This window comes from Lepisosteus oculatus, chromosome 7 (assembly GCF_040954835.1).
Source record: "Lepisosteus oculatus isolate fLepOcu1 chromosome 7, fLepOcu1.hap2, whole genome shotgun sequence".
Taxonomy (NCBI): Eukaryota; Metazoa; Chordata; class Actinopteri; order Semionotiformes; family Lepisosteidae; genus Lepisosteus; species Lepisosteus oculatus.
In genome coordinates, this window is record NC_090702.1 from 5791335 (window position 1) to 5807670 (window position 16336).

Genomic DNA, 16336 nt, shown 5'->3' on the forward strand with positions numbered 1-16336 from the left:
TATTATTATTATTATTATCTGTGTCCATCCGCTCATTTTCTGCACTCAGTGCAGAGTCACTGGGGAGTTGGAGCCAAATCTGGCAAACAATGGGAGCAAGATGGGATACATCCTGGATGGGACGCCAGTCTATGGCTGGGCAGACACAAACATAGGCCGACACTATACTGTAAAAAAGGCACCGTCCTACGGATGAGACATAAAACCAAGGTCATGACTCTCCATAGACATTAATTCCCAGGGTGTTTCATGGAAAAAATAGGAGTTTTGGCCCAGTGCTCTGGTCAAATTTCCTATTGGCCTTTACCAATCATGACCTCCTAATAATCCCCATCTATGAACTGGCTTCATCACTCTGTTCTCCTCCCCACTGATAGCTGGTGAGTGTACTGGCGACTTTGGCTACCGTCACATCACCCAGGTGAAGCTATCCAGGTGGTGGTGGAGGTGAATCCCCATTACCTTTAAAGCACTTTGAGTGGAGTGTCCAGAAAAGCACAATTTAAGTGTATGTAATTTAATAATGTAACTACTCCTACCAATTATTGTTATTTCATCCTCTTTAGCATGGACACGCTTGGCACGACATTAAATCGTCTATTATTTCACCTCTTTTGAGTTGAAAGGTATGCCATCTTGTGGTAAATGCACTAACACCACCATCTTCCTAAGCAACAGCTGCACGGGGTTACTTCCGCTCATTTCAGTTTCATTTCTTCCTCAGGAGTGGAGGAGTTGACAATTTAGAAAAGCAGGAGAAGCGACTTGGTTTGTGCCAAAATGGCTAACGCTTACGCGAGGGTAATTCACTATGCTACCAGCGTCCTGTGTTCCAATAAAGGATCCATGGACTATTTACAACTGCACAGAAAAGTTTTCCAGCTCTGTAGGATTTCGGAGGAGGATTTTTGGTACATCGTGCGAAAATGCAGCAGGTTTGCTGTAGTGAAAAACACGAGCGAGCGGACTTGGGAAGATGGGCTCAGTCCTCCTGACTGCACGATTATTGCTAAAACATCCCTTCGCCTCTGCAAACATTACACGAAACATGAGTGCTACGATTGCCAGGAGCTTCACCTTTGTAAATATTTTGTTTACGGAAACTGCAGATACGGGAAAGGAAGGTAAGATAAGAAAAAAAAAAGCATCACCGTGGATCCGTATGAGTTAAACTGAAGAAAAAAATCGCATTGTAATTAAAGATATGTTTACATTTTTCAACCGATTTGCGAAAATATCATATTTTATTCGTTTCTTTCGCGTTAGTACAAAAGAAAAAGGTAGCAAGGCGTTGCGTGAGGCACCAATCTAATTTTTTTTTAATCGGGAGATCATTTTTGATAGGTTGCATTATACACGTTATACATTTTCCGTAATAAAAAAAAGCTGTTAAGACTCGACTGAGGTGTGTAGATTCTTATTTATTGATTTTGGCTTTGTTAAAAGGGATCATTTTGTGTTTTTAAAACCGAGGATGACGTTCAATGTTTCGATGACCCTACCCAGTTTTGCCTACGTCATAGAGATGCGCCTGGAATAATAAAAACATTATTATTACTGCAATACCTGAGCAGTAACATTGTGTCCGTGGTTAGTAAAAACTAAAGTGCATTTTAATTGTCAGGATTCCACTCGTATTTTTCAAAAATCACGATGAACGAAATGACAATTCAGCGAAACGAAAAAGTGTGCGTCAACACGTAGTGGCCATATTTCGTGTTTTAATATAATTAGTGGATTTATGCGAGTCGATTACAGGAGGAGAACAAAATCACGAGACCGACGTTTAATTTAGTGGACGAAATATACAATTAACGGTCTTTCTAATTTCCCTTTACAATATAACTCTTTACTGTCACTTCTCATTTCAACCGGTTTATATATTTTCTTTGCTTTTAGGAAGGAATGTAAATATTCTCACAATCTCAGATCAGATCACAACTACCCTATTCTCAGAGAGTGTACCCTCCATGAACTGAACGAAGAAGACCTTTTTCTCTTACTGCTGCAGAATGATCCTTCTTTACTCCCTGAGGTGAGAAGTTGTCGAAAACAGTTTAAAAATGCAAGTTGATAAAGAATTCACATTAATTCCTGGTATTGCCTTGTTGTCCATTTCACTACAAAATATGAGAGACACCCACATGATTCCAAAGTGCAGTATCACGACAAAATGTAAGCATAGCCCCTTGCATTTTGAGTTTTGGTGCCTTTTTTTCCTGAAGTGGAATTAAAATCATATGTGTCCTTTCTTTTCCCCAGTTTTGCACTAATGCCCTTAGCACATTTCAGAATAATGTGAAATTAACCGGTCTGGTAGTTCTGTACAAATTAATATGGCTCATTTGTGCCATTTCTAAATCGTGCTAAATGTTTTAGCAGCTATAATGGACCACTCCAAAAGTATAAGACAGTTATCATCACATCAATTACTGTCTGATTATAAATGTTTCCCCATGCAAGGATTTTAAATATGCATCTCCAGATTTAATTAAAGATCAAACCTAACTCAATGCTTGCTGTTTTAGGGGATACAAAAAAGGAATACGCTTACAAGACCAAACCCCATTTCTTTCACAACTAGCAAGCAGCAGTGTGTTCTGCATACTGATGGGAATAATTTTCATACAACCTGCGCTATTTTTGGACCACTCCAAAAAGATGGCAGTACACTTTACGGTACATTTCGTATCACAGAAACAAAATGAAAGGCAGTTATTGAAAGCTGCACGGTATCGTCTACAGAAAGTGAGAGAAAAAATATGAAAGGGACCAACATGAGCGAAGCCTGGAATACAGTAATTTTCAGTTTGGCAGGGGCTGAACCTGTGAGTAACCTGAATCTGTGTGAATTGTTGAGGAAGTGGCAGCAAATTGTGAGAGCTCTGTAAAATGTTTTAATGCGTTGGAGTTGGATATTCATAGTGTCACAGGGTTCATGTTTGAAGACGCACAACAGCGGCATTCTTTGAGATGTTTTGTCAAATTCAGTGAATTTGGCATCTAATGCCAATATCTTAGGCCTTGATGGACATCATCTGTGCCTGGTTATCACCCACTGTAATGGGATTTAATCCAACAGTTTGAAAGTTGATAGAATCTGCTCTGTGCAGTTGCTGAGTTTGCAGATATGTATCAACCACTGGGGAAAAAAGATTTAACAGCGTAGATCCTGAATAAACCCAACTGCATTAAAATTTCAGTTACTGCTGTCATCACCAGTCCCAGTTAAAGTCCCGTTTTGCGAAGCAGCTCGCGTGTATTTTGCGCCACATCAAACTGAAACGTTTTGGATGAAGATGCCCTCTGGCTGGATTCTAGTCCAGGTTTCAGTGCCTGTTAGATTTGAGAAACTGAAGGATATCAACCATAAAGAAAAGCGTAATGGGATTTCATCAGCCAAATCTTTTAATGTTTAATAATAATAAAAAAAATAAAAAAAAATAAAAAAACAAAACAAAAAATGCTCTCCCCTTCTGGTGGCGAAATGGATTGCTGGTTTCTGACCGGAAAGATCCAAATATCAAGGTAACGTAATTTTTTTTATAGCATTATTTCCTTAAAAAGCCTACCAAGAATTAGCCCAGAAAATAACTTCATTAAAACAGTAATGGCAACTTTTACGTACAATTAAGTGCTTTTAGTCTTGAAGTAAATGAAATAAAAGGCTACATTAGGGTGCCACTATCTTTCTGATTTGTTCTATGATAATATTTAGTTTTGTACAACCATTTATTTTTCTTGTGATAATGTTTTTCCCACAATTATGCTTATGGTGATAATTTGGGTTTTGTGTCAGTAGATCTTTTTATTGGGTTTTATGCAGCATGGTCTTTATTTTTCAGTGAATGCAGAAAATCTCAATAAAGTGGACACACCACAGGGTAAAGAAATTTGTGTTTGGCAAACCTTTTCTCTTGCATAAATTCCCAAATTAATGCGCTCTTCCTTGTTTATTGTTTTTAATGCAGGTATGTGTCCATTATAACAAGGGGACTGGGTTATTTGGAGCTTGTACTTTCCGAAGTACCTGCACAAAGCTGCACATCTGCCAGCACTTTGTCCAAGATAACTGCATGTTTGGCCACAAGTGCAAAAAGTCCCACATGATCGATCCACAGGGCAGGAGAATGTTAGAAGAACGAGGACTCAGTGGAGACATTATTCACGATCTTCCCTTCGTATACAGGAATATGTATAAGTTGAATGCACGCTCTAACTCGGCTTCCAACAGCAGAGGTAAAGAAAAGTCCTTCTTTTTAGAAGAATTTAACTTTCAGATGTGTTTGGATGGGGCTGTATATGTTACATGCAGAACCTCTGTACCTTTTAGTTACGTTTTTAATCATCGATGAAATCAATGTTTTTTCACTTTGTGAGGAAGAAAATGTTATCACGCCAAGGAAGTTCGCATTGTACCTATCAGTGTGAAGAATCCCTAATGATCATTTCCTTAGTAAATGTCTTTCAAAGATGGCTTTAATGTAGGCCAAATGTTATTGTTTCTAGTCACCCCTGTTTTATAGCTTTGTACTCATAATTAATCTAAAGAAACATCTGCATTGAACTCACGAGAACCCTTCATTTTAGCACAGAAGTTAACATTTTCAGAACCAGGGTGAAAGGTTCTTGGTGAGATACTACCTAGAAGAAAATTAATTAACAAAGTAAAGGAGAATATGACTTCAGAGAGGGAAGACCTAGTTTTTATAAGGTGGCAGAGAGATGGTAACTTCACTGGATATTGGGCTCGTTTAACCTTTAAACGAGTGAGCCAGCTGTATTGGATTTGACTGGTAGACTGCCCTGGAGAATTATGCCAGGCCTCCAGTTTATTTGTGTTGAAATAAAGAAAACCAGATCATCCAGCCCTAATAAAATATGTACACGATTTACCGAACACAAGAACCCCATTCTATTACAAATGTAGTTTTTCACTGTTTGACAGTGATTACATCGATTTTTGTTTTAGAAACATCGTCATATGTTTAATCAGCATTTAGTGGAAAATTAATATTAATTTTTTACCTAACTGGTCCTGTTTTTGTAAGTCCAACTTGATGTCTGATCTGACCAGCTGCAGATGATATGATCTGTAACCTGCTAGAAATGTTTAGCGAACGGCAATTCTGGTTAGAGAATGAATTTGCAGCACAGTCAGCAGTTTTTTTTCATTTCTCCTTTGTCCAGGTTGCTTGGCATTTCAAATCAATAAGCCTTTCTAAATAAGAAAAATAATTGTTTTCCAGAAGGTGGCCAGTCATCATCATGGAAGGCTGGGGTGTCTCCTGTTGTAGATTTGTTTGCTGCTGAGATTTACTGCCATTTTAATTTGGAAAATGTTACGTTAAATATCATGCACAGAGCCCTCATATGTTGAATGTTGTTCCTGTCTGATGCAGAAGGGATCAGTGATAGCATAGCCAGGCCTTCAGCACAAGAGGATGAGAAGCAGGAAATATGTCTCCATTACATAAGGAGAAACTGCACTTTTCAAGGTAAGTCCAACCTTCGCTTCAGGGTCTTTACAGATTAGAGCCTTGTTATTTAAATTAGTCCTGGGTTGCCTATATGAATTAACAGTGATTTGGGCGTGATTTGAACTTGCCAAGTGGACAGGTTCTGCTGAGATTTTTCATGTCATTACAGGTCGATTTACCGTAAATTGTGCTATGACCTTAATTATTCTTCCTGGAAGATGGCAGGAATGTTTATTAGAGTAAGGTTAATCGGGGGGTGGTGTGGTGGAGCAGTTGTTTTCTCCCACAGTCCAAAAGCATACTGGGTACTGGGACAACTGGCCGCTGGTGTAATTGTAGGCGCATTTATGGGTCTGCCCTGCAATGGACCCACCCAGGATGTACCCTTGTCTTGAGCCCATTGCTTGCTGCGATAGGCCCTCAGTTCCATGAGACCCTGAATTGGAAGTAGGGGTTATAAGATAGTTGGATGGACGGAATACGTTATTTGGTGTCTTTTTTTTAAATCTGATTGCTTGATGGAATATTGATATAATCTCGCAGAATACGAGTGCAGTACTAATCAGTATTTGACTCGTCAACAGACCAGTGTTATCGGGTGCACTTCCATTTACCCTACAAATGGGAAGTGTTTGACGGGACGTCCTGGAGAGAACTAAGGCACATGGAAGAGATTGAGAGGGCATACTGTGACCCCAGAAACACACAGAGGTCGGTTAATGTTCTCTAATAAGAGCAGTGTAGTTTTATTTTCTAATGAGAGCAGCTGTGGTGTTAGGGAGAAGTTATATTTTTAATTCATTCATTACAGCTACAGGTCGCTTAGAGAGTTCTCAGCTATTATTTTACTATAAATAAAAATGTTTTGAAAAATTATCAGTTATATAGCACGTATTAGATATTATGCAAAAATGAATAGCCTACCTCTTACAATGTTTTGTTCTCAACTTGTTACTAATTCAGAAAAATAATCCTGTCAATAATTAATTTATAATTGTTTCATACCAGCTTCTCTTTTTAAGACTCAACTTGCAGAGTAATTGTTAGCATCTTTTCACTTTGGTGACTTTTGGTTCATCGTTCTCTAGAATTTGATCCTGTTCAGGTGTTAGTTTAAGGAAATAACTTTTAGTCATCATTAAATATAGTGGAATAAAATGGTAAAGGTATCTCTTTTATTTCAGTGACATCCATGTAATGCAACTGCTGTGGTCTTACTGTAGTTCGCACAACCATCCATTATGTTTAGTGGAAGTGAAATGCGATAGCCCTTATATCATGACTGATAACAGATACTTTTCATACTCGGACAACTGAAAGGGTGAATATTTGGAAATTCCCACAAGCTGCTGCAGGTCTCATGTTGCAGGAGACCTGAAATGTTGTGTTTCTGAACAGTGCAACAGGAATGCCAGGCTAAGCTGTAGCCACTTGTTTAGTTAAAGAAAAGCACCAAGCGTTTCACCAGACGAAGCACTTTCATTTCACAGTATTTTGTGCAATAACATCCATTTTAAATTTTTGTCCAACAGTGAGTGGAACGCGGGAGATTTTAGTGCTTGCTAGCTAGTTAATTGTAGGGAGCAATTCAAGCTAGAAAACCCTCAGATGTTACTGAATTAAGGTAGTTTGTCATGGAGGAATGGGCCAGAATCCCTACAGAGCAATGTGAGAGACTGATCACCAATTACAGGAGGCAACTGGCTGCAATTATTTCAGCTAAAGGTGGGCAGCGAGTAACTGAATCTAAAGGGTTTTCCAAGGGTTAACCATTTCACACAGGGACATTGGATGTCTTCTATGAAATAAATTAAACTTTGGTGTTATTTGTTCACTCAAACATTCTGAGGTGAAAATATGCAAAATGTTAGGAAATCTGAAAAGGGCCGAATACTTTTTCATGTCCTTTGATTGTAGTTTTGTGTTAGAAAACCGCAAAATGGTTTGCCTCAGAGGAATCTGGGTATTCAATGTGTGTGTCCTTAGACGTACTTTTTCATTTTCCCCGACAGCAATGGGTCCCGGCCGGTAGACTTTCTGACCATGACGAGAGAGTCGTATCGTGTCCGACGCCTCTCTACGGCTTCCTCCATCACCAAACCTCCACATTATATCCTCACCACAGAGTGGGTCTGGTATTACAAAGGTGACCATGAAAACTGGATTGAATATGGAAAGCCTGTGAGTATGGACTCTAATGTGCACCAGTACACAAAGGCATGTAAAACATGAATGTGAAAAGTGCTTACAGAATTCAAGGGAAAGGTTTGTATTTTCGGTTTCCAGTATGCCTACAGGTAATCAAGAGGTATACTCAGTGAAAAATGTTGTTTGAAATGAGAAAAAATAACAACAGAAACTTAGTGATGCCAACTGTGTGTGAATACTTTTTTTTAATTGTCTCACTTCCATTGCATTATTTTTTCTGACTGTTTGCAGGTACATTTTTAGTATTCTTTTTTTAAATGGCCGACATTGCATGTGCTGTAAATTTAAATGTTTGATAAAGAGAGTGGAACTAAAAGCCTTTCCCTCTTTGCCTTCAGCAAGGTTTCTTTGTTGAGCTTTCCCGAACACGGTGACCTTTCTCTTTCTCAGGATGACAAACAAAGAGTGGCTTCAATCACCTCTAAGGAGCTGGAACTGACCTACCTGACGGATAGCTCAGCAGAAATTACGGTGGTTAAAGGTCATCGAAAGTATGTCCTGAGCTTCAGAGGTGAATGCAACATCTCACTTATTTATTTTCTTAATTTTTTACTCCTCCATGTTGATTATTGCTTTTCAATTCCCAACACGTCCCGACACTCTGATTTTGAAGGGATTTATTTTGTGTTGAGATTTGTCTCCTATTGAATGTGCTTTAGCACCAAGAAACCTTGATATTTCTTGTTTCTTCTTTGTGTGCTGTAATTGTGTCATTCCTAAAAGCAGCTACTATCACACTTCAGATTTTTTGCCATATGTAGTTCATAATTCACTTTTACAGTTTGCTATAGCACATGTTCTACTGAAAATAATCCCTTACAAGTACTTCTCCAACTAAGGAACAAGTAATAGGTTTATTACATGCTGAAAAAAGAAGAAAGAAAACACAACGTTTCTGCCGTGGAGCCTTCTTCAGGTGTCAGGTGTCTCCACGGCCAAAACATTGTGTTTTCTTTCTTCTTTTTTCAGCATGGAATAAACCTATTACTTGTTCTTTTGCAGCCTATGCATGCTGACGCAGCTACCCACCTGAACTTCTCCAACTAAGCTTACTTCTAGTTCGCAGAGAGTTGAAGATCTCTTTGTGTGTTGCAGAATCAGAGAAACGAGCCAGATTTGCAATGTGAGCTTTAATGAGCCGCATGATTGAAGCTGACAAAGTATTTTTTAGAGTTGTTTCAAATCCATCTAAAAAATAACTCTCAATAAGGTAAAATGTTTGGAAAAAATAGCTATTATGAAATGGGAGTCTTATTTGTTTCCCTTTAAATGATCTTTTTGAGGGCTCTTGAAAGACATCCTGCGACAGCACTTTTTGCCGATGTCTCAGGTTCCAGCCTGCGTCGAGTAGTGAGGGTTTTCTTTGTATTAGTCTTCTTTACATTATTTGTATTGTAAATACTATTGTATTAGGCGTGAAGTTAAAGGGAGTGTGCTATAATATACAGCTGTGCTTTCTTATGGCCTTGCAGGTATGACTACTTTTCTGTGCTGACGTACCTGGCTTTCCGAACCCACGTTGTTATTCCTCCTGATAAAATTTGCTAGCTGGCAGTGTTTGTCTCCAAATCTTGAACTTTTGAACTACTCAATTGTTGCATTCATGCTGTCCCACCCAGCAAGGCAACAGCATTTGAGTAAGGATATGTTGGCATGCAGGGACGACTGTGAAAGCGTGACAGTTTTTATAGAGCTTCTACTTTGCTATTCAAACCAAGAGCTGGGAGCACCATGGAGTCTATATATATCTTTTTTCTATCTAGACAAGGAAGTCACTTGCGGTTGCTAGAACCACATACTGTCTGCAAGAGCTGCCGAAATAAATATTTTGTTGTTCTGGTGTGGTGTTGGCTCTTCTCTGGGATAGGAAGATTGTGCCTAATGCCTGGATGAATAACGTATATCCACTAGTTGAGTTCGACAGAAGTTTTACTATCAAGGGTAGGGTGGACATGGGTCATATTTGCTTTTGCAGCCTAACAGTTTTTGTGCCAATTCAAAGATGGATGGCTCTGATGACTAAGCGTGTTGGGAAAGCAGACCTAAGCCATCATTCTCCCTGTGTGGATAAAGGACAGTTATCAAATTAACACTGAATTGGGATTTTTTAAAGGCTATGCAGCCGGAAGAAAATACCAAAAAAGCATTTGCTGAAGATTCTTGTTTTGGTTACCATTGTGTTTGTAGCAAGGAGACCTTGACCATTATATGTAATCTAGGTCCTGAAAGGACATTGTTTATTAACAAGTTGGTTCCATGTAATAAAGTCTTACCAAGCTGTTAGCTAAATATCGTTACATGCAAACATAATGATTTCCATTGTCGGCTTTCTCACCTCTTCTTTTTCCTTTATCCAGATATGTATCAACGAAACCCAAAGCACAACACGAAGCGGAGGGTGAGAAGAAGGCCTAGATTTGTTTCTGTGCAAGATGTCGCAAATAAGATCTCACGGTAAAAGCACATCCCCACAGTTTCACTATAGAGGCCTGCTACAGATTAGAGCACAAAGGTCCTGTTCCTCCAGAATTCCAAATGCTGTCAGATTACTCTCCTCCACTTGAAAGCTGAAAAGCAGAAAAATATTTGAGAATCTAATCAATCCAGTTCCCTCCTTAGGAGGGACACGGACCTGATCTAGTCAGCTGTCCTCTCTATTTTGAGAAATACCTTGGCTTACAAAGCTTTCAGAAGAGAGAAGCTGTGCTTCTCTGCTAGAGACTACAAGTAATATGTGGATGGACTGTTTATGGGAGGAGGAGAAACTGCTCATCACTGCTTGTTTCCTCTAAGATTCACTCTCCTCATCCTGCATGATTCCTATAGATCCAGCATCAATAGTAGCAGCCAAACTATTTACAGACCTTTATGTAACACTATGTTGTTCAACAATGCTTGGCATTAACTCAGAGGGTTAAGAGCCTTTAAAACAGGTACAACAGTCTTAAGAGCAAAGCATGCTTTATATTTTTACTGAAGTTAAAGGAACACTATAGCTCAGATGGGCGGCACAGTGGTTGTTAGCATTGCTGCCTCTCAATGTTGGGGCCCCAGGATGCTGTCTGTGTGGAGTTTGCGTGTTCTCCCCATGTTCACCTGGGTTTCCTCCAGGTGCTCCAGGTGTTTCCCCCCACAGTCCAAAGACATGCTGGCAGGTAAATTGGCTTCTGGGAAGAGTGGCCGTGGTGCAAGTGTGTGCATGTTGGACTGATGTCCAGGGTGTCCACCCTTTACTTGCTGGAACAGGCTTCAGCTGGCCCGCAGACCTAAACTGGGTGAAGTGGTTCGAAAACGGATTGATGGACATTAGCGCAGATATTAGCCAAGCACACAGAGCAATGGTGTGCTCTATAGACATTTACAGCTCACTGTAACTGTTATGCCGGGCCCGCGAGTGGGAAAGAGGGGCGCGCCGAATTAATTGTTCTCAGAGCCTGAGTTGCGGCGAAGCACACAGTTTTATTAGCTGAATGATAAAACCAGCTTTATTAGCTTTATTAGCTGAATCAGTACAATGTTGAGAGGTGGGAAGAAGAGTGGCAGGCAGCTGGGAAGTGTGCAGGGGAAGCAGACGGGAGAACAGCAGACCGTCGGGATGCGCAGGAGAAGCAGATGGTTCTGGGATAGAGACAGGAGGGGTTGATAGGTTAATTGACGAATGATAATCTTCAATTAATGACAACGGGAACCAGGAGGCTGTGAGGGGGAAAAACCTGTAAGAACAATCCTGGGAAACCTGGATTATCCTGGGAGAAACCTGGAACATTGAGCAAACGCACACTCATCTTAGAGACTCGGAAGTCAGAGCCCTGAGGAATGGTTCCTCGGGGTTTAAATAGAGAGCGAGGTTCCTTATCAAGGTCAGTGACTCCGACCCGATCTTGTTTGGGATGGCCCCGATGAGCTCCTTCCACGCATGGAATGTGTTCTGGTGATTGATGGTGTTGATGCAAGAAAACTGGAGCTCGTCAGGGCGTCACAGTAACAGCTTGTGCTCTGCAACTACCAGACTGTCTTAAGTTTATACCTTCTGGGGTTCTTGAGACATTAGTGCAGTAAGCATGTCAAACCCAATGCAACAAGCAGACTCTTCCTGGAAGAAGGACTCTATGCCATCTTGGCTCCATTGTCTCAATACCAGCCCCTAGGGTTTCCATGACCTCAGTAACCTATCAGTTACTGACCTATCAGTAACAGATATGACCAAAAAAGGGATTTATTTACAGCCGTTATAAAAAGTCCTTTTTGCTCTCTTTGTGAGCTCTCGGCCTTTATAATATCCTGAATGAATAAGGATATTCTGAATGCACATGCACAGATACAGTGCAACGGAGCTGCTGTGTAGGATGTGTTTAAAAAGGAAGCTCAATGCCTAAGTTTCTCAAAAAGGATATTGAAAGATGTGTGATGTATTTCATTAAAAAAGAAGCGTTGAAGGAAAAGTGAAGGAATTATCCTGTGTGGGATAATTTTTCTCTTGATATAATCCAAAACAATATGAGTTCTTAAAAAACACATTGTAAACAGAATAATGAGGGTCACCTCCTTTATTAGATATGTATGAGTGCAGTGTTCAAAGGGACATTCTCTCAGCTAAATGCATTTCAAATTTACTGCTTATGCCTCACAATTCAGGTTACAGGGATGAAACTTTAAGTTCATCGGGGTCTGTTGCCAAATTCAGTACACTTGACCTTTGAAAAATATGTACAAATCTCTGCTTGTCCTTGTTGTTGATAGATGTGCAATGTTTTATAGCAGTACTCCACTTAAAAAGAATAGTGAATGATAAATTGGTATGTTACTTAGAGTGTTAAGAGGTCAGTGTCATGCATGTTGCTGCAATGTTCATAAATGCATTCTGTCAGAACCAAAGTCAGGCCCAAGAGTTAGATATTGATTATTTGTAACAAAATGAGCAGGAAATTAAACCTGAATACACATTTTAAGAAAGCAAATTGAAGTGTAAATATTATGTGTCATTGTCTGTAAATCTTAGGTGCAGTGTCCTGGCTAAATTTAACACTGGGACTTGCACAACCTAATCTACCTAAACTCCCCCTTAATTCAGTTGGTATTGCAATTTCTCTATTTGGTGTACTGTGTATTGAGGGTGCGGGCACCATGTAAATGCAGTCAATTATTCAATATCATTTTATGGTGTGTTTTTTTTTATTTTTCAGAAAAGGGAGGTTAAAACTACACAGTATATTTGCTATGTACTTTCTGTATTGCCTGTTTTATACTGACAATTATTGCAGATGATGAGACTGATCACTCTTTGTATCACCATCAAAAAGTTCAGTTTCCGTGCACTGTCAATTCTAATTCTATGAGGGTGATGCAGTGTATCTTGTCAATAAACCCAAATGCAGAACAGATGTTTTTGACATTTTTACACCTGCCAACAAACACTATTAAAACTAACGTCTAAAGCATGTGAGAACCCTTACTTTCGGTCCACGTCATTGGAAACTTTTGTTTCAACGTTGCAATAATGTAGCAAATTGTTCAGGTTTGGAGTTGAGATTTAGTGATTTGTACAATTAACCGATGGATAATTTGCTTCCTTTTCTATAACTGACTAGACGTAGACCTATAATTTTCACAATGGATAATTGTTGTTATCAATAACAAAGACAATAGCAATCATCCCTATTTTCTTTGCTTTCTATTAGGTTAATGAAACAAGACAAACCTGGTCTGTCTTGGAGTCATAGTCCTCTGCTTACCCAATAACAGGCTCTGCTCTTTTGAATTACACTGAGAAAAAATGCTATATTTTAGTCTTATAGTCCCATAAATAGCAGAGTTTGAATGTTTTTTCCAATTTTATTGAAAAAATATGTGAAAGGAACATCGATTTCCTCTGTTGCATATTCTCCAGGTTTGATATTTAGGCAGGACTGAGTCAGCTATATTCTGAACAGTTTAAAAGCCTGCAGCTGGACAGACGGTGTTTTGCATTTGTAAGTATCGAATGTAGATTTTTTTTGAACAGCGATGTACTTGCCAAAATAATATCCACGTCTTGCCAGTGCAGAGTAGGTTTTGTATTGGCTTGGAGCAGCTGGAGTCAGTGACTGCTTCTCTTGCATTATTCTGTGTGGAAAGGCTACATGATTGCCACAAGATGACATCCTTGAGTCACACATCCTGGTCCCAGCAAAAGCGCTGCTCTCTGTGCTTGAGCGTCTTGGGCACACCTCAGTGCTGGGTATCTTTCTGTACATAAAATACGTTTTTTTTTTTGGTATTTCTGGCTCCGTTTTGTAATGTCCTCATCTGGCTTTGCTCTCTAGTTACAGAGTCACAGAAAGGTGTATGTTACCTGCTCTGTCAAAAAAGTTAAATCCCCTGGTTGAAGAACATCTTTCTCCAGAAAACTCATTTAGTTGTATTTTTATGCTCTCAGCCATTTTCACCACTGACAGTGCTTTCAGAAAGTTTTCAGACCCCCTACACTTTTTCCAAACTCTGTTGTGTTGTAGACTTTTATTTCAAAATGGATTGAATTGATTCTTTTTTGCCATCAGTCAAACACAATACCCCATAATGCCAAAGTGAAAGCATGTTTTTTTGGGGGAGGGTTGCAAATTTATGAAAAATAAAAAACTGAAATCTCTCACTTACATAAGTATTCAGACCCTTTACTAAGACACTCCAAATTGAGTTCAGATGCAGCCTATTTCTTTTGCTCGTTTTTGAGATGTCTCCAGAACTTATTTAGAACTTGAATACTTTCTGAAGTGAATCGCTTCTTTGTTGGCTTACTGACCTGCTGTATGTTATTCTACCAGAAACTGATTCCTCATAGAAGCACAAAAAAAAAATCTTCCCTCAGCAATGCACTAGACAGTCGGTACCTCTTAAATTGGTATGCATTATTTTTTAGAACAGAAAGCAGCAGGATCTAATTTTGGAACACTCTTAATGGGACACCAGTGCCTTTCTGGGCCTCTGCCGTGAAACTGTGCCTCAATAGTGCTAAAATTGCCGCTCTGACAAAGTTTTGTTTTAACGTTTTTCTAAACATTATTCTTTTTTTTATGACTATTGCTGGACAGGTACTATTGAGCCTTTGTGTTGTACTTTTATGACTGCCACCTGGATATCTATAATAAACGGATCCAGCGTCCTTTAATGAATCATTTCGGTTTCTGATTTTTTTTCCTACCTGAACTTTTCCCATCTTCATCTCTTGGGAAGTGGCAATGAGGCAGAACTCTAATAAGTGACCTGAAAAGTGGAAAACGCAATCAACACTTCAAAGCTAAAAAAAAAACAAACAAAACATGATTCACGTCGACACATTCTGTAAATTAAAATGGCCACTGTCTTAAAGTACATTTCCGCAAAACGTAAGGGCCGAACATCAGAAGCAGGTAAAACAGGATGCTGAGGATAAAGAAGGCACTTGTTTTTAAGATCTCTTGAAGACATATGGATGCAAACTAATTCTATTAAATGTGGAGTACCAACATTCACACCCAAAGGTATAATTGAGATGTAAATTTTCAACACAGTGGTGTTGACGTTGCTGCCTTGCATTACTGGGTGCCGTGGGTTGAATTCCTGGGGTGCACTCTGTGTGGAGTTTGCATGTTCTCTCTGCGTTTGTCTGGGTTTCCTCCAGGTGCACCGGTTTCCTCTTACAGTCCAAAGATGTACGGGTGGGTTAACTGGCTTCTGGGAGAACTGGCCCTGGTGTGAGAGCGTGTGTCTGTGTCTGCGAGTGCTCTGTGATAGACTGGTGTCCTGTCCAGGGTGTACCCTGCCATGTGCCCCTTGCTTGCTGAGATAGGCTCTGGCTATGTGACCGTGAATTGGATAACACGGTTAGAAAATGGGTGGTTTATAAACAAAATATAAATGCATCAAGTATTAACATGGTGCAAACACAAAAAAGATTTGCCATTGTGAAGCCTTCACTGTATAATACTTTTAAAAGAACACTTGTAAAATAAACCAATTCAAAGATTCAAAAAAATCTGTACAGATGCGGTTTTCCTCACACATCTCCAGTAGGATTGAAGAAAAAAAATCTATGCCTACTGTATCCGTACAATAAATGTTGTTCGGGCATGATATTGGGGGTATTTTAACAGCACAGGCACTCAAGTGGTTAAAAAAAAAAATTGCAACCACATCATGGGAGTATTGACGGAAATGTTACTTTTAACGGAGGAAATAACTCATAAAAGCAATTGTGACAAGACATGTGAAAAGGCTGGAAATTCTTCAAGACATCAAAGCTGAAGGTTCTAGAAGGCTGCTTTGGACTGTTGGGACGGACAGAGTGGAAACCAAATAGTTCATGAGAAATTAAAATGGCATTGAAGATTATGCCTAAAACGAAATGGCCCCCAACTTTCACCAACAAAACGTAATATCTTGAGAATTATCGTCAGCGTTAAAGCTGTAATGAAAGAACAAAAGCACGGCCCTTTCTCGGATTATATAGCCTTGGCATAACGGAATTTACAGTAATGATGTGATGCAAAGGAAGATTGTTCAGACCTTTCAGATACAGAAGGAAATTGAGTAATTTGCCATATTGTGTATATGACTGAGCAGTTTATCTTTCAATATAACACGCTGTAGGAGTTTTCTACAGATCAAGTAATACTACATGCATAAAATCTAAA

The 16336-nt window shown here is 39.4% G+C and overlaps 1 protein-coding gene across 1 annotated transcript; it reads left to right on the forward strand.

The window, feature by feature from the left end:
* The first annotated feature begins 688 nt into the window (after positions 1-688).
* On the forward strand, positions 689-14839 carry LOC102688790 (protein mono-ADP-ribosyltransferase PARP12-like). The gene is made up of 8 exons (XM_006633813.3): positions 689-1124; positions 1900-2035; positions 3972-4239; positions 5403-5498; positions 6065-6191; positions 7493-7661; positions 8079-8199; positions 10046-14839. Exons 1-8 carry the CDS (start codon positions 781-783, stop codon positions 10144-10146), a joined length of 1362 nt encoding a protein of 453 aa, XP_006633876.1. The 5' UTR covers positions 689-780; the 3' UTR covers positions 10147-14839.
* The last annotated feature ends 1497 nt before the right edge of the window (positions 14840-16336 follow it).

Coding starts and splice junctions, on each gene's coding strand:
- LOC102688790 (XM_006633813.3), top strand. CDS start 781: ATGGCTAACGCTTACGCGAGGGTAATTCACTATGCTACCAGCGTCCTG. Junction 2,036..3,971: donor ATCCTTCTTTACTCCCTGAG/GTGAGAAGTTGT, acceptor TTTTTAATGCAG/GTATGTGTCCATTATAACAA. Junction 8,200..10,045: donor GTATGTCCTGAGCTTCAGAG/GTGAATGCAACA, acceptor TCCTTTATCCAG/ATATGTATCAACGAAACCCA.